Raw genomic sequence first — 19,212 nt, 5'->3', positions numbered from 1 at the left:
ATAAGATTCTTAACCCTGTACGGCTTAGAACAGTAAAGTGTGCTTTCTAAGACAAAATTAAATTTCTGTCAATTATTTTCTTTTAAAACTGGAAGTATACAAACTAGTTTCTATGCCTTCAGTTTTGTAGTAGATATTTCATGAAAAGTCATGAACATTTAGTATAAACAAAATTTCTATACAACCATGAAGAAAAGCATAGCATCTTCAGATTTTAAGAAATACAACCAAACTTAAAGGACTGTTTAATATATACATTTGTATTTGTTTTGTTTAAAGTTTGATTACCTTGCCCAGCACTGAAGATATTGTCTAAATTGGCAAGTGCCGCGTATTTGTCTGCAGCCTGAAGACCAGCTTTATTTGTTGAAACTTTACTAACAGTTGTTGCTGTCTGATGACTCTGGGAAGTATTGAAGGTTCCAAAATCAGCACTGGAGGATTTGGGGAAGTTATCAAAATGAGCAAAATTAGCATTTACTGATCCAGCACTTCCACCTGTAACAGAATAAACAGAACACTTGAAATATCTAGACTTTTCCCAGAATCTTGTAGATTACATAATCATTTCTTTCTAAATTGTTCTATAAGCAATTTGCATTCCTAAAAATAATAACTGACAAATAGCATTCAACTTTAACCATCTACAATGACTTTTTATAATTTGCAAATCTAGATTTTCAAAGGCCCTGGCAACATGAAGAGTCACAAATTTTTATGTGTAATTATCTATCCTGGAGTAAAGACTGTAATTCACCTGGCTTGAGACTCACTACTCCACACAAGAGTCAGTTATATACCATGACCTCTTCCTAGTTCTCCTGCTATCAAGATGCAAAGTATCTGACTCTACAAGCTTTTGTAACTCTAATGAAGACTTAGTTGAAACAAATCCCAGAGCAGAAAGTTAAAATATCTAAGATGTTTTGATCTTAGAATTTCTATTTTGATCCAGAATTTCTTAATAGGTGGTCTTTGAGCTCCAGACTTATTTTATTTGAAGAGCTATTATTTAATTCCACATAATTGAATGCTCATACAACACCATGGTTTCCTCATTAAAATCACACCTTATATACGGTTCAAAGAATAAAATTTAGAGTATACAATATAAAAATAATCTAAATATTATAGCAATTTTTGACTTCATAGAGCATAATTCACCTACAGGTTACTAATATATATATATATATAAAATACTAAGATTTTAAAGTCCATTCTATAATCTAGACTTCTTTCAAGTACTACCTAAAAGACTAAAGCTAGTATATTTCATTCTGTGCTTTTTGATCCTACACTTTTGATACCAGTTCTTTATGCCTACACATTAGTTTCAGCAATCAAAATATATACATATAGTTTTATATTAAAGTGATAGCAAAGCACATACAGATATTTTTTTAAAAGAATGGATACACCCACATTTTAAAAAAATAAAAAACCCACTGTCCACCAATCTGTTTTATAAACATTCTAAAACAATATATATTGATGAAATTTCTCAGGCATTAAAATTCTGGTTATTTCCAATTAAAATCAAGTAATATGTGTATTTAAATGATTATGATGTTACAAGTAGCTTGGTGTACAAAGTACACATTAAAGCTTTCAAAGTTTGTATGAAAAATTTTATTTCAAATTATTAAAAATGGAATCGTTAAATCAACTATTTTATTGGATATTATTGTGCTAAGTCTGAGTTTAGGAATAGTGAAGGGGAAGTAAAAGTGACAATTTATGAAGATTATTGAGATGATTAACCTTCTATAATTGAAAAACCTGTGAAATACAGAATAAAACACATGAATTGGTAGCAGACGCCTACTTGACGACAGAACTTACTGTTGGTAGCCTGAAGGGGAAAAGTGGAAGTTAACTCACCAAAACTGCAGCTAGATGAAAGCATTCTAAATGCTGGACAGCCAGAAATTATGTAAATGATGAAAGTTAAAGGAAAAAAAAAAGAAAATTAAAGAAAAAGCTTTAAGACAATACACAGAATTCAAGTTGAAAGCAAAGTAATCAGCCAAAGATCTAAACATGGGTTCAATGAGTTTTGGAAAACAGTACAGTTTATGGGAGAATATTAATGTTAAAAGACCAATTCCTGCACAGAAAACCACTTCCAAGCTCAATTAACATGATCCTCAAATAACCTACTCTTGACTAATAACATTTTTTTCTTCAAGTTTGTTGCCCTAAAAATTACTTATACTTTTAGTTCTATGAAAACAATTAGCTTCCCTTACTTAGAACCTAAACCAATGTGTTATGTGAACCTAAAAAACTTAAGCATGTTAATTCCTCATTGCATCAGAAGTTTTAAGAAAGATTCAATGTGCAGGAAAAGGAGAACTGTGAATTAGACAACATATCAATGAGTTCAGAAAAACAAATAAACACAGAAGAAAAAAAAAAAGATTTCAGGTTTCCCCAGAGCTTTGTAAGACAGAACTAGTTTAAAATCAGATAATTATTGAATTTAAGTTTAGAGTAATTTTCAAAACTACCTCTAGAGAGTTTGACTTTGTTTTTTCTTAAGTAAACATTTAAGCATAATGCTGGAGAAGCTCTACCTGTAGTTTGGGGTTGAAAAGCAGAATGACTTGCTGTGGGGAAACCTCCAAAATCACTCGAACCACTAGACTGTCCAAATGCATCAAAGTTTGCAAAATCTGCATTTGCAGAATTCTGAGCTGTAAATGGCAAGGAACAATATATGTTAATGAATATGAAAACTATAAATAAAAAATATGACAAATAAATTTAAGAATTTTATGAAAGGTTTCTACATCTCAGAAATCACTTTAAAGACATTTAGAGATCAGATTTTAAATCCTCCTAGTGTTTATTTAGCCCAATTTCAAACAGTTTATTAAAGGATATCGAGAAGTTTCCACAAAGTTATCCAGAACTTTGTACAATGATAAATTTGTACACAATTAACCACTGAGTGACCACAGGAATAGTACTATAAATGTAACTCAAAGAAAACTCTGAATTAAGAGCACTAAATACATGAGTTACAGTAAAGCAGATAAGAAATTTAGGATACAGGATACATTTTGAAAAATTCAGATTTAAAATGGCAATGAGTGATCTAAAATCTTGATATAAAGATGGCTTAATTACATTATTATTTTGGTTGTTTCTTTTTAAATTCCTAACTTTGTCATACCATGGCATACAAAAAGAAAACGAAAACAAACTTGCATGTATAACAAGGACATGATTGCCAAACATGTATAAGTTATTCACATTAGAAGCCTGCCACTTTAAAATATATTAAAATGTAAGAAATAATAAAAACTAGTAAAAATTATAACATAAGTGCACCTCACACTCAGTGAAAAAGACCTATGGGTATTTCCCATTGCTCATCGACCTAAGAGCAAAATTCTAGGCTTCTCTAAATTTTGTAACTAAATAAAACAATTAGAGATTTTTCTTTTTTTAAAGAATCCAAAACAGATGCTGGGTAAGATTTTTATAGAGTATATGAGAAGAATAAGAAGTGGTTGATATGAGGTAAAGAGAATGCTAAGTGGTAAGAATGGAAAATAAATAAATAAACATCAACATAAAGTCAGTCACTTTATTATTTTTTAATATATTTTTATTGAGTATGGCTGTATGTAACAGCTAAACAACGTGTTTTTTATAATGAAAAAATTAGAAACTCAAATAGCCAGCAATGAAGGAATCGCTGAAATGCACTATGGAATACCATATGATGGATATAATGCAGCCACTTAAAAAAATGATGTAAAATAGCCCTGGCCAGTTTAGCTCAGCAGTTAGAGCATCATCCAGCGGACCAGAGTTGCAGGTTCAATTCCGGTAAAGGGCACATACCTCAGTTGTGGTTTGGGCCACGGTAGGGGTATAGAAAGGGAGGCAACCAGTCGATGTCTCTCTCACATTGAAGTTTCTCCCCCTCCTCCGCCCTCCCACCCCCCCAACTCTGTCTGAAGATAAATGGAAAAATATCCTTGGGTGAGGACTAAAAAATATCATGTAAAATAATATTCAATCCTACATAAAATGTTATGACAAAGTAAGTAAGGTAAATAGATTAATAAATTCCAGACACATTTTCATCTGCTATTTTGTTAAATATGGTATTATGTACATAGAAACTCTATTTTAATTAACCCGAAGTAGGAAGATTTCAGACAGGTAACATTTCCTTCTTAGTTTGCCTGAGTTTACCAAGCTTTTGCAATGAATATGTATATTACTTGTAAACAAAACAAAAAAAGTTACTAAACAAGAAAATTTTCCATTAACAGAGCTAAACATATTGTAGGAAGAAAATCAGGAAACTTACAGCATTTTATGTAGTTCCTGTTCTGTATGTATCTGAAAGGGTAGGGCAATAGGGGAGGAAATGTACCTAAAACAGACCCCCCCCTTCTACTCGGTACCTGTGCCACTCTGGGTACTCACACCTAGAACTTCTGAAACGTGGAGTGCTATCCCACATATCACTGGTCATACTTTGTTCTTGAAAACTTTTTTTTAAACAAACATGTTTGTCCTAGCTCTCAAACACTATACAGAAATACCTAAATTAAAAGGCTACTTATTGATTAACAACATAAATTCTGTATTTTCTGAATACGCCAATCTTTTGTCATTATTTTTACTTAAAATTCAATTTTACTTTCTCAAAAATAAATATAATAGAAGAAATACTAACAAATAAATAATAAATTTTAAAACTAATATTGTGGAATATCTATACAAGGTTAAATAAAAAAATATAATACACGTTTAAACAAAGTTACCATTTACTATTGCTAAGAACAACAGTAAGTACAGTGTAGTGCAAAGGGAATCTGAGATAAGAATCAGAGAATTCCAGCCCTGGCTGGTTTGGCTCAGCGGTTAGAGGGTCGGCCTGCGGTCCAGAGAGATACGGGTTTGGTTCTTGCTAAGAGCGCATACCTCTGTTGCAGTTTGTCCCCAGCCCTGGTTGGTCTGTGGGTGGCAGCCACTTGATGTGTCCCTTTCACATCAATGTTTCTCTCTCTCTCTCCCTCCCACTCTATCTGAACAAAAAATGGAAAAATGTCCTCGGGTGAGGATAAGAAAAAAAGAATCAGAGAATTCCACCCTAATATATGTAGCTGTATAGTCTTGGATAAGTCCCTCAATTGTTCTGGCTCTAGCAGTTTTCTCACTAGTAAAACGAAAGGATTCACTAGATGGTCTCTACTTGCAAATCCAGCATTATAATTCTACAATTTATGAAACAATAGAAGTTCTTTATGAGCTTTAAAATACTGGCTAAAAACTAAAGAAAATTATACTAAAATGCCAAATAAGCTTATAAGGCCAAAATATATAATATACATAAAAATTATACAACTGTAACCAAACAAAAAGAGGACATGGTACAGGACATTCTCAAAGTTAGGGTGGGCTGCATTCCAAAAGGTCACATTTCTAAGTTTTTAAAACAATTTAATTATACATTTGAGAAAAAATGAAATGCATCTGTCCCTTGTGGAAACAGGAATTAGGTCCCTAAGCTAGTTTATCCCTTATAACCTCAAACATATGCGAATGTACAGTATATAATATATACTCTACATTTATTTTATATTTATAACGACATAAGGGGAAAAATATACACTTAACATGTTTCAAACATCATCAAGAAAAAAATCAGTTCAATACAATCCATTTAGTAAGTCAAGTCAATGAGAAACAGGTACTCAGGAGAAAGGAAGAGAGATCAGAGGATGGAAACTAACAGCCCTCATCAAATTCAGCTGACAGACACACTTTGTTTCACCTATGATAAAATTTTTCATCAATTTCCTACATTTAAAAAGAGAACATTTTACTTTGAATAAGATTGGTGGCTTCTATTAAAAGAAAAGTAATATATTAGTAATGCTAAACCTGTTATTTCCATGTGGCAACGGAAGATTAGAACATCCCCCGTTAAAAAGGGTACCACGATCCCTCTTACACATTCACTTGTATTTAATTGAGTTTGCCATCCCTGGAGTATGGTGTGACAAAATTTAATTACGGTCCACAGTTCACAGGTTTTGTAATATGTTTATTACCAGGCAAACTAACTATTAAATTCTGTAGGTAAATTATGTTTCTAACTACATGCATATTTCTATAGAAGATGGTTTTTTGAAGAAGCACTTCAGCTGGTAAAGAAATGATAAATTCAGAATTATCACAATTTTGCATAATGGATCCCAGTTTGGGGCATCAAAACAGGCAATCAATATTATGTGCCTCTTAAACCCTAAGTAGCAGGCTTGCACCCCGTCTCCAAAAAAACATCAAAACAAAAAAAAACCTGTAACAGATAAAGTCTCTATCAATTTAGAGGAAATATAGAAGAGAAACCTGAAAACAGGACCTCACAGGGGTGCAATCAACAAGTTCTGACCGCTTAAAACTCAACAGAATAAATAATCTAATTTCTCAAAAAAATAAATTACAGAGAAGAAAAAAGGGGTGGAGGACAAGGCTATAGGCTAAGAGACCTACCTCACAATTACAAAGCACAGACCTTATTTGAAACCTGATTTGAATAAACTCGTGTGTGTGTGTTTGAACTGGAATGGAAATTTGAATATTAATGAATTATTATTATTATTACTATTATTTAGAGAGTGGTCATACTACCATGATTACGTTTAATAAAGAAAATCCTATTTTATAGATGCATACAAAATACGTTATTTAAGGATAAGCTAAAACTTGCTTCAAAGTACTTGTGAGGAGGAAACGACTAGAATAAGGAATCAAACCAGATTAGCCATGAGTGATGAGTACACGAAGGTTGTATTATCTGGTCACTTCTAAATATCTGAAATTGTCCATATCAAAAAGTTAAAAAATATTTAATAGTGTTTTCCCACTTTTCTATGGAAAGAGGTCATGTCAATACCTGACATTAAACATAGTCTCTTTTGTGATTAAAAAGCACTGGGGAGGGTTACATGATTACATATACACACACCTCAACTGATATGAGTGATGAGACATTCTCAACAGAATATGTTTACTGGTACTGAAGTATGTATTTAGAAAAAGAAAAAAAAGTCGTGTCTTGGTGTTTTATGCACATCCCTAATAAAAGTTCTTGGGAAAAAACACTTACCTGCATGACTGTTGAAATGTGCAAAGTTAGCAAAATTGGCTGTAGCTGATGACTGAGAAGCTGGAGCAGCAAATATGTCTGAGCCAAGATCACTTAAAAGGTCAAACTGTTTCTTTTCCTGCTGCTGTCCTTGAGAGCGACCTACAACAGGGGACTATAAACCACATATTAGCTATAAAGAGTTTCCAGTCAGATCTGCTAAATTTTTAGCACACTATTCCCAACAGACCAACTTAAAACACAGTTTAAATGTTACATAATCTTTTATTTGTGGTTTGGGTACTTTTGATATTTTTTTAAAAGCACCGATTTTCAACACCTAGTTCCAAATTATCTCTCAATTTTAAGTACAGGGTCAAAAGCAAAGAAATATAATTACAATAGTTGTTACAACTCACTGCTTAGACAATGATAAGGCTTTCATAGAACACACCCTTCATACAGAGGAAGTTACAATATACTGACTTAACTCTTCTCTTCATTTTTCACTCAAATTTTTTGTAAAAACAGAGCAATTTATCCAGATGCCCTAGTATGCATTATTAAGAGAGGGATTTAATTCAAATAGTACCATGCCTCAGAATCATTCTTGTGTAGGGTAGACGTTGTAATGTCACACAGTAACAGATTTGTCACAGCTCAGTCAACTGTAATGAAGTGCAGAAGTACAAACTTTAGGTACCAACTCATTAAAAAACTTCAGTCTATTCACAATGTTAGCCACCTGTGTTTACACAAACACGCTTAACAAATCAGGCATGGGGGAAATTCTACTGCTTGAGAATCCCTTTCTTATAAAAGTACATCACAAAAGCTATACTCTTCTGACTCCAATGGTTACCATAGATTCATGTTTTATAATGCATGTTGTATGACAGATAGCTGTAGTCATGTCCCTGTATACTGTTAACAAAGCTGTGGAGAAACTCCTATTAGTAATTGCCAAGGAGCAAATATATACACATTCCAACCATTTAACCAACAATGCTTCAATGTATTATAAACTACTGGTACACAATGCTACTGGCATACAAGATCACGCTACTGTCTTAAAAAATTCTCAAATTCACGACACTCAGTTCTCCTTAGTTATGCCTCACCTGGCTAGGTGTGCCCTTATTTAAGTGCAGGGCTGGTGCCGAATCTCCTAGAAGAGCTTTCAGTGGCTTGACCTCGGGTGTGCTGCTTGTGCTACTGGCAGAGGAGCCTGAAATGGATGCGTGGACGGACGCCACCACTTTGGCTTGCTCTGGTGGGACATACCTAAAACACACGAGGTTGAACAGGCAGTTAACTAAGAAAATTATAGAAAATGCTATATTCAAAGATGATAAGTGTAATTCTAATTTTGCACAAGGCTGTTGATATTAATCTTATTTCAAAACCCTCCAAGGGCCCTGGCTGGGTAGCTCAGTTGGTTAGAGCATTGTCCCGATATGCCAAGGTTGCAGGTCAATCTCCAGTCAGGGCACATACAAGACTCAATCAATGAATGCATAAATAAGTGGAACAATAAAAACTGATGTTTCTTTCTCCCCCTTTCTCCCTCCCCCTAAATATCAATAAATTAATTTTTTAAAACGCTCTGAAATTAATAGCTGGAGATTACACTTAACTGAAATACTCAGAGAAAGGGTAATGAAGACTGATACAAAACTTTTTTCTATTATTTACGTAGTTTTTCTAAGATAAATACAATAAATAATTGCATTTTAGGAAACAGTGGACCTATCATGATGAATAGTTAATACTATAATTAAACTTTTAAAAACAAAGTATTGTAAGCTCATAAGTAACATTTGCAAACAGAACAGAAAGAAAATATTTACTATTATATTACAGTTAACAGTCTAAAATACAAAGGCCTATTACAAATCTATAAGAATAACATCTATTGATGTTATTTTTAAATGGGCAGAAGCAATTCATAAAGAGACACACAGAAATGAAAACACTTATAACCTAATTCATTAGCACTTGATGTGAGTGTAAACATTACAAATTTTGTTACTATCTAGTAAAATACATAAATAGGTATGCCCTGTGCCCCCGGAAGTTCCACTTGCAGAAATTAATCGTTAGGAATTAAATGGATGAGTGTACACAGATACATGTACAGGTATGTTACCACAGCACTCTTAAATATGTTTAACATACTACACAGCTACTCTTTCGACATGGGAAGATGTCCATATTACTTTATGGGTATTTCAGGTTTGATCCCAGTCACATAAATATAGGATTCACAGGGGTAAGAGAGTCAAGAAAGACAAGAAAGGCAAGAATATAATACCCAAACATTGGCAATGCTGATCTCTAGGGTCGGGATTATGTGAGAGCTTTTGCCTGGGTTTTCTCCTTCCTCCCCAAGCCTCTTTCCAAGTAGGTGGAGAAAGAAGGAAAAGACAAGGATTAAGAGTACCTATCAATTCCAGAGACAGTTCAAATCCCAGCTCCACCACTCAATAGCTGTTGAACCTAAGGCAGACTACTTCAACTCTTTGTGTCTACAATTTTTCATCTATAAAATGAAGATACAGTTGCTATGAAGTAACGAGTTGACATTTCTAAAGTACTTAGAACAGTTCCTGGTACAGATGTTAGCAACATAAGTGTTAGCTATTATCAAATTACACAATAATCACAAACAATAAAACTGTTGCTTTTTCCATTAAATGGGAGATGACAGAATGACAATGAATATAGAGGTTATGCTTTCCCATAATTTGGCAAACCACTGATGATACCAACTTTTGAGTGCAGCCACAATTATTAAAGGCTAACATGAGTTAATAGGACATCGTTCAAAAGACTCATCTGACTAAAAGTAAGCTAAACTTGTATAACACAGGAAGTAAAGTTTGAAACTTGGTTAAAAGAACAATTTCAAAAGCCCTCAGATGACAACAGCCTCATTGTTTTAAGAATAGTGGCTCAGCTCTGGCTGGTTTGGCTCAGCCGCTGGAGTGTCAGCCCTCAGACCAAAGAGTCACAGGTTTGATTCCAGTCAAGGGCATGTACCTTGGTTGTGGTTCGGTCCCCAGCCCTGGTCAGAGTCGTGTGGGAGACAACAAATCGATGTCTGTCTCTCTCTCACATCGATGATTTTCTCTCTCTCTCTCCCACTTTCTCTGAAAATAAATGACAAAGTATATCTGGGCGAGGATTTAAAAAAAAAGAAAGAATAATTGTTCAGGAGTCTGCATTTGGCTAGTGCTTATGCCTTATTAAAAACCAACTGTGCGGTCCTGGCCAGTTTGGCTCAGCGGTTAGAGCATCCACCCGCGGACCAGAGAGTCCCGGGTTCAGTTCCTGCTAACGGCATGTACCTTGGTTGTGGTTTGTCCCCAGCCCCGGTTGGGGTCGTGTGGGTGGCAGCCACTCGATGTGTCTCTCTTACATGGATGTTTCTCCCTCTTCTTCCCTCTCTCCTTCCCGCTCTATCTGAAGATAAACGCAAAAGTGTCATTGGGTGAGGATACCAAAAAAAAAACAACAACTGTACTGCTCTCTAGTTACATGGCACAGTGTGCAGGAGCATGGGTTTAAAATGCACAGGTCCTGGCCCTTCTGAATGGCCAACTCCCTCTTCCCACCTACAAACTAAAATTCTTATTTGTTGTTAATCTTTTTACTATTATCCTGTTTCTCAGGACAGAAAAAAATAACACAAATTATAATTACTTGAGGTTTATATTTACTGGAATTATGGTTTGAACGAATAAATTGTATTATTGTTTACTACATTATAAATATGGTGAGATACATGGTTTTATTTCTATCAACTCTTATTCACACAAACTTCTCTTACTAATGAAGCTAAACTATCTCAAATTCCAGCTAAATCTTATTCAAATTAATATTCTCAGTTGGTAGAAATAAAACTGTTGGAAAAAATAAAAAATTAAGCCAGGCCCTGGCCAGTTTGGCTCAATGATTAGAGCACTGAGCCGAAGACCAAAGAGTTGAAGGTTCGATTCCCAGTCAAGGGCACGTACCTTGCTTGCAGGTTTGATCCCCGGCCCAGGTTGGGGTAGTGTGTAAGGCAACCAATCAATGTGTCTCTTTCACATCCATCTCTCTCTCTCTCTCTCTCTCTCTCCCCCTCACTCTATCTAAAAAAAAAAAAAAAAAAAAATCAATAGAAAAATATCCTCAGGTAAGGATTTAAAAAAAAAGGCTGGGGCTATACAAGAAGAAAAATCTTAACTACAAGGTGGAAGGTCTACAAAATTAACTAAAATAATAAAAGATAATTATATATGTCACTTTAAAAGAATCATTTATGACATCATGTTTTTACTGTCACCCTACATCTTGAAATTATCCTGTTTCCTGAACTAAAATTTTATTGGTACATTTTATCTATCTTCACACCTAATAGTAGCTAGTGCTGCTAAATATAGCCCAGGCTAATCTTGCTTTGCAAAATGCAGTCTCCTCAAGAGAACAGTAAGAATACAAAGTTCACAGAGCTTAAAAATCAGAGCTACTTCTTTCTAATGTGCTCAATGAATACAGGTAGAAACAGTTCATCCATAAACCACCAGTATTCCCTGAAGACCACAACAGGATCTTGACTATATCATTCTCTGGGTTAAAATACAGCTCCTTAGGAAAACAACAGGCCATTTACTTCTTTATTATCTATTCCATTTGTGCCTTTCTCCATCTTCTTATCCCCCCAATAAGAAAATACACACTATTGAATACTGGTAAAGAAACCAAAAATTCATCATTAATGAGTCTTAGTAAATTGATTTAAGTTGTGCTCATTTAGCTAAAAATTAAAAGTCCAAACACTAGCTCTAAGCATATGCTCCCTGGTGTGTTTCAAAGGGCTTACTAGCCAAATGTCCAACCTATTTTATTTATTTTTTAAAATTACCATCAGATAGATTTAGTCAGAGGAGTATAAATGCTCCTTTCTTTTTTTCTGTGTTTTTGTTGTTGTTAATCCTCACCTGAAGATATTCTTTTCCATTCATTTTTAGAGAGAGTGAAAGGGAGGGGGGAGAGAGAAAGAGAGAGAGAGAAAAACACTGATATGAGACACATTAATTGGTTGCCTTCCACACATGCCCCAACCAGGGAGGGGGATCGAATCTGCAACCCAGGTACGTGCTCCCTTGACCAGGAATGGAACCCGAGACCCTACAGTGTGTGAGCCAACACTCTAACCACACTTAGCCACACCGGCCAGAGCTGAATTCTCCCTTCTTAACCAGGTAGTAAATGATTTCTTGAATGGGAAGTGAGTGGTATTTTGAGCAAAGACTTACTTCGAGATGCAGTTAATTGGATGGATTCTGAGTGGATTACAAAAGAGCTTTAATATAGTGCCTAGTTTACAGAAGATACTAAAATACTTGCTAAATGAATAAAGATTTTTGGAAAGGAGGCTTTTATATGACTAAAAATGTCTAAAGAAGCTAACAGGGCTCGAGAAGGATTCAAAGGAAGGATCCATAACTTTTCAAAAAAGGGCAGGAGGCCTGGTAATTATAAGGAACAGGCTGCTGAGTTAAGATAAAGAAGTAAAGGTTTTTGGACACCAAATCCAATAAAAGTATAATGGGTATCTACCTACCTACCTACCTACCTACCTATCTATTTATTTCCTATTTACTTAACCTGCCTATTTCCTTCCTTCCTCCCCCCCTCCTTTCCTTCCTTCCTTATGTCAGACTAATCTTACCCACAATGTGATTTGGGAAACCTTTGCTCTAAATACAAACTATTCACTCACCATCTTTTCTTTTCATATTTTTCTTGTAGGAACTCTTTCACTTTTTGTGGATCCCTGAAGTCTGGAATTGCTGAAGATCTATCATCAAATAATCCTAGCCAAATCTGTTTACAGACCTTTGGAAAGAATTAAAAAAAAAAAAAAAAAAAGTGTTAAAAACCAACATCTTCACTTAATGAAATGTTAAGGGAAAATTATGATCTCTCAGAAAACTAAGCTACTTAACTGTAATACTGCTTTCAATAAGGATATTTATTACAATGAGAAATGAAGATGCAACAAATGAACTACATGTATTCAAATATGTTACAGTATGCAGTAAAATCTTAGCAACAGCATCATAAAGAACAGCACCGCATAGGGAAACAAATAGTGAAATGGGATTTGAGAGCATCTGGGATGTTTTGGTCTTGAAATGATCAAAACTGTAAGCCCTTAGCAAAGCCAGGTAACTTTTATGAACCTCAGTGACCTCACCCCATAAAACAGAGTGAACTAGGCCAGTAGCAATTTCACAAATCCTTGAAAGGCTCAACAATAAACCAGAAAGAACAAACAAAAATTACTGGAATCATAAACAATTTGCTAGTAAAGTATAACAACAGTAACAAAAATATAAGGCATATACAACTCTAGCATTACAGTTGCCTTCTACGCTCCCCCCTACCCCCACTATGGCTAAAAAATGAAAATCTGAGATATTTAACTTTTTATACAAATCAAAGAAATGAAGTGATACAGAACTCAAATAGGACACAGGAGCATAAAGAAAACAATAAAGAAAATTTAATAAAGTGGTCTTCATCAAAATGAAAAGGTGTTGCTCTTCAAAAACGTAGTATGAAAAAGCTACCAACTCATAAAAATCATTTGCAAAATATGTAAGAATTTCAAAAAACTCAAACCCAGAATATATAAAAAATGTCTCAACACTCAATTATAATAAAGACAAAACAACTATTGAAAGAATGGGCAGAAATTTTTAGCCACCATACCAACATACAGTCCAATATCATTAGTCATGTGGAAAATGCAAATTAAACAACACTGAGACCCCACTACATAGACACCACTGGAATGGCTAAAAATAAAAAGACTGAGCATATCATGTATTGGTGGGAATGTGGAACAGTTGCAACTCTCAAGAATGTAAAACGGTTCAACCACTTTAGAAGAAAGTTGGCAGTCTCTTAAAAGCCTACCATATGGCCCTACCATCTTATTTCTAAGTATCTACCCAAGAAAAATGAAAGCATGTATCCACACTCAGATTTGTACACAAATGTTCACAGCAGCTTTATTGATAATACTTCCAAAATGGAAAAAACCCAAACATCCATCAACAGGTAAACGGATAATTTTGGAATATCAAATAGGAGACTCGTCAGCAATAAAAAGAAACTATTATTGACTCAAGCAACTATATAAATAAACCTCAAGATGATTATGCTGACTGACAGAAGTCAGACACCCACACTCAAAAGTACATAATGTATGACTGCATTCATTTAAATTTTTAGAAAATGTAAACTTATCTATAGTGACAGAAAGTAGATCAAATGGGTGCATTACAAAAGGACACAAGAAAACTCTTGGAATGATGAAATGTGTGCTATCTTATTATTGCAGTGATGGCTTCACATAAGTCCAAACTCGTCCAATGACACTTAAAATATGTACAGGTTCTTAGAATTAATTATTCCTCAGTAAAGCTACAAAGAAGTCCACAAGTTTCCAAAATTACATTATTTTAAAGAATAACCAGTATCAACACAGAGAAAAGAACACAGCATCTAGCTTCAAAGAGCCTGCCAGAAATGGGAGAAATCAGAGAAGGAAAAGCAGTACCCTTCTCGGTCTTACCTGCTCACTGAAGTGGGTAAGGGAGGACAGGAGAAAGGACTCATCCTTTTTCTTTCCTATCATGTACCAAGCATTTTTCAAAACATTTCTTGTGGCTCCCTCCTACTCCAGGCTCAGTACAGATACTATTATAAAGTCATTAGAGCAGAAACAGCTGACACGTCACCGTGAGGCCGAGGCTAAGACACAATCTCATTATAAAAGCATTTCAGAGGCAAAGCCAGAAAAGTGCAGATATCCAGGAATGGTAACGCAACTTACTGCCAGAAATACTATAAACCCTGTAGGGGCCCAGCTTCTGCAACAAATATTTAGGTATTTAAAAAGAACCAAGTGGGACTATCCTCAGGCAGAAAACTTACTCATAATTCTCCCAAAATGTAATTTTAAAAGATTCTGTGGCTTTACAATTACATTCATAAAGGGTAAATTGGAAGTTTCTAGTTTTTCTATTTTAAAAGTTCCCGAACAAGAAATCAAGAGACATGGTAGTTGTTTGCCCAAAGCCAAAAAATTATTAACTGTAACTGACAGAATTAGTTTAGTATACTAAATGCCATAAACATTTAGTCTTTATATTCTAAAACTTCTATTTTCCAAAACTACATACAAATTTTTAAACTAAAAACAATTAATATTATATAATAATAAACATACACATTTTAAGATGGACTGAAGCCAGATCATAAAGTTACTGTCCTGGCACTCCTCATGTTAACACAAAGCAAGATGGAGTGCTTGGTGGTCAGCTTCATAGATATTTGACATGAGCAACCTATAGGATTCCCTCAAAATTCTGTGCTAACTGCTGGTAGTTCTGCTCCTGCTCTCGGACAGGCCAAACTGCTAGGGAAAATCATTACAACTCGCTGTTGGGGTCCACTACAAATGCTGTCTCACTGCCAAAGTTCCTTCCTGTTCTTAGCTCTCACTTCTAGCCATGTTACCCCGCAAAGGCTATTTTCTAGGTTGCTCAAAATCCCCAACCTTACCTGCCCCTCTTGGCAGTGAAGTCCTTAAGTGAAGTAGCTTTCAAAATGGAATCCCTCAATTCCCGGGAATGGCAGCATTTGAGCCACTAAAAAACTTGTAATGCATATTTTCAGGACCCACCAAGACCTATGAAATCAGAACCTCTGGAGGTAGCAAGCCCTCCAGGTGACTATGAAATAGGCCAAAGTTTGAAAACAAATGCTTTAGTAAAATCTAGGCCAGCAGATGGAAACTTCCTTTCCATACATGTACTATATACAGCTTTCAGCATTTCTCAAATTTACTTAGCCCCTATACCTGTTATTGGGCAAACAGAGACAGTGTATCAGGGACACATCTGGAATAATGTCACAGTCTCTATAGTTCCTGTGACCCATTCACATTTTAGTCCTTGAAAAACAGGCTTCTGCTCCCACCATTCTACAACTATAAACCTGTTCTTTCAGGTTTATAGATTTGCTGATAGACAAGTATCAAGTTCTATTTTCTGCTTGTTTTGCTTTCTTTATTTGTTTTTTGTTTTAACAAGATAATAAACATCAACTGAAAAGGGAGGGCAGGTGAAGAGAGAGGATCCCCTACAACTGCAGGTGGCACCTAGGACCTGTGTCATGCATACGGAAAATGGAACATGAGAACAGTGTGTTTTCCTCCCGTCTCATTTGCTTAGGTACAAAGTAGAGTGTTGGCTTTAATCAAGTAAAATATGACAAGAGTTAAACGGGAATAGTTAGAACAGGCCACAGCATCGAAGGTCGGTTAAGAAAAATAAAGTATGATGAGAATGATAGAACAGGAAAGAACTTTCCCTTCAGTAGACTAGAGGTCCTGACAGTTGTCCCGAAACTGTTGGACTCAGAAAAATTAGAGAAAAGAAGCTGGGGAGAGATAAGTAGTAGTGATCAGAGAACAGAAATCTGACAGGTGATATAGTTACTGATAAAGTGTAAAATAGGATGAAAACACTGGAAATAAGAAGTCAAGGAATTCAGGAAACCAAATTATCTATTATTATGATAATCATGTGGATTATGTGGACACTGGGATTGGCAGAAGTGATTTATGCTAGTGGGAAAAAAAGACATGCAAGGTGCTTAAATCTATACTTACTGACTGGTATGACTGCAGCAAGACATAGCAGGTGATAAAATCTACTGACTTGAGGAGCATGGGGCTGGGGGTCTAGAAACATCAGTGAGGCCCAACATACCTAGAAGCCATCATCTGAAAAGGCTTCCTGCATGATGGCATTAGTTATGACGACCTCTTTGGAGGAGTGGATAACAGTCCTAGTAAAAGAATAATGTACTGATTGTGGTAGTTTTGAGCCTAGACAAGGGATCTGAGTTTGAATTCCAACTATGCTTATTAATAGTACCCGCTTCTTAGGCATGTTGGAAGAATTAAGTGAGTTAATATGTTTTGCACTCAGAACAGGGTAAATTTTAAATAATATCAGTTATTATTACTTTTGGGCCAGGTCTCTTAAGTGGTTTGCAATGGGTTATGGAGTAATGAAGTAAGCAAGACTGAGCAGTGGACGTCTCACGAGGAGCACAGGCAACACAGCAGGGTCTGTCTTTATTCCTGTTGCAGATAGAATCAAAGTGGTCCTGATGGAACAGTCGCTCTCCTTTGAACTTCTATAACACTTTGTCTCTCTCACATAAAACTCATAACAAGCTGCCTTATATTATAATTACCAAGCATGTATCTCATTTACATTATTAATTTTGAATTCCCCACAGTGCTTAAAAAATGGGTAGTGCCATATTGTTCAGTAAGCAAGTTATTATACTCAGAAACAGATCTTATAGAGGAATTAAAAAATAAAGTCACACACCAGCTAAGAGAATAAATTCATAAAATTGTCAGAATAATTTTTCCTTATACTAGTGCTAATCCACTTTAGAATTGCAATTGTAATAGCCACTGACATAATCTAAAATATTTTAGATCGCCATAGGAAACAGATGGCGCCCTCAATATGGATCAAGTTTAAAAGAGACTGTTTACAAAGCATAAGCAGTAGGCTGTGAGGAAATCACAAGTGAGAGTCTAGTACCCCAGGGTAACAGGGTCTAACACCGCCCATGGCAGTGAACAGGGAGGAGAGGAAGAGGTCAGCAGAACCTTGCACAAAAGGGCTACTTGATGGAGCTGTGACCTTCAATAGAAGGATGAGCCAGGTTGTGGCTATCCCTCAGGGAAGAAGTTAAGAAATATCCTAACCTCTCCCTCCTTCCTTCCTTTGATATACTGACAAAGCCCATGCCCACCCTCCCACCCCCAACCCCAGCCCCAGCCCCACCCCAATTGGACCCAACCAGAAGCCAGGAGGCAAGAAATTCCATTCCCGTATCCAAACAAATGCCCTGGAGCCAGAGCATGGTACACTCAAGCTAGAAGGGCAGATGAAAGATATCCCAACACAGCACCCAAATCATAATAATAAATACAGAGGAACCTCGGTTCTCGAACCTAACTCATTCCAGAAGGCTGTTCAAGAAGCAATCTGTTCGAAAACCAAATCATTTTTCCCATTAAAAATAATGTAAATTGAATTCATCTGTTCCAGACCCACAAATGATTTCATTTTAACCTTTCTGATATATAGTACATGTCTAATGTACTGTTTATAGATAAACACCTCTTTCTTACATGATCAAACTACCCCACACTAGACTTAAACTAATCACTTCCAGCAAGCACTCTTTCCAGGGTGACTTTCAGGAGTTCAGCATGCGGCACCTTTGCTTTCTCACATATCACTACTTCTGAAAGGCTTGACTGGCTAACTGCTTTTCCTTTATCCAAATCAACAACAGTTTTTCTACCTCTTGAATTGCCTGTGATCACTGTTTCTTTCACATTCTTAGCAATATTAACACTCTTGATGGACTCTTTATGTTTTAAAATAGTGCTAATCATCCATTTCGCCAGCAACAAAAGCATTTTGTTCTTTGTTTATTGCCTGAGAGGCGCATTTTGTCATGCTGATCAGCATGAAAGGGTTGTCAGGTCGAAACTGAAGTTTTGTTCCATAGCCAAGACATTTTTTTCCATGAACAACTTGAGAACAGAACTGTTTCATTGGAGAATCGAGGTTTGAATATATATATATACCGCAATTATGAACATCATTAACAGAAAATATCCATACCAAGTCTCAATTACTCATATTAAAAAGATAAGAAGAGAGTGCTGTGTCAGGTTTGAGAAGAAAAATAGCTAAGGGTAGTGATAATATAGCTTTGAAATCCTCACAGGAACAGCAAAATAGAGCAGAAAATTGTTGAAATGGATATTTACATTTATTCAGGCAAACCTTTATTTTCATAAAAAGGATACAAATAAATGGGACATTAACTGCTTGCAATTTCTAGGTGAAAGATGTAAAAATATGGGAAGGACAGAAAGATGCTCTGGAATTAGGAAATCTTTTTTCATTAAGCCAATCTATATA

The 19,212-nt window shown here is 35.5% G+C and overlaps 1 protein-coding gene across 5 annotated transcripts in view; it reads right to left on the bottom strand.

The window, feature by feature from the left end:
- The window catches only part of AGFG1 (ArfGAP with FG repeats 1), a 60,404-nt gene that overhangs the window by 16,707 nt on the left and 24,485 nt on the right, over window positions 1-19,212 (bottom strand). For 4 of the 5 annotated variants that reach the window (XM_036253615.1, XM_036253616.1, XM_036253612.1 and 1 more), the window contains exons 3-7: window positions 12,891-13,006; window positions 8,242-8,404; window positions 7,142-7,295; window positions 2,577-2,696; window positions 289-498 (exon numbers count right to left, since the gene is read on the bottom strand). In XM_036253615.1, the coding sequence (XP_036109508.1) occupies window positions 289-498; window positions 2,577-2,696; window positions 7,142-7,295; window positions 8,242-8,404; window positions 12,891-13,006 (763 nt within the window). The remainder of the gene's footprint in view (window positions 1-288; window positions 499-2,576; window positions 2,697-7,141; window positions 7,296-8,241; window positions 8,405-12,890; window positions 13,007-19,212) is intronic. The other variant, XM_036253617.1, reaches the window with a different exon arrangement.

This window comes from Molossus molossus, unplaced genomic scaffold, assembly GCF_014108415.1.
Source record: "Molossus molossus isolate mMolMol1 unplaced genomic scaffold, mMolMol1.p scaffold_m16_p_11, whole genome shotgun sequence".
Classification (NCBI taxonomy): domain Eukaryota; kingdom Metazoa; phylum Chordata; class Mammalia; order Chiroptera; family Molossidae; genus Molossus; species Molossus molossus.
The sequence above is the reverse complement of the archived record's forward strand: the minus strand, read 5'-3'. Positions and strand labels throughout refer to the sequence as shown.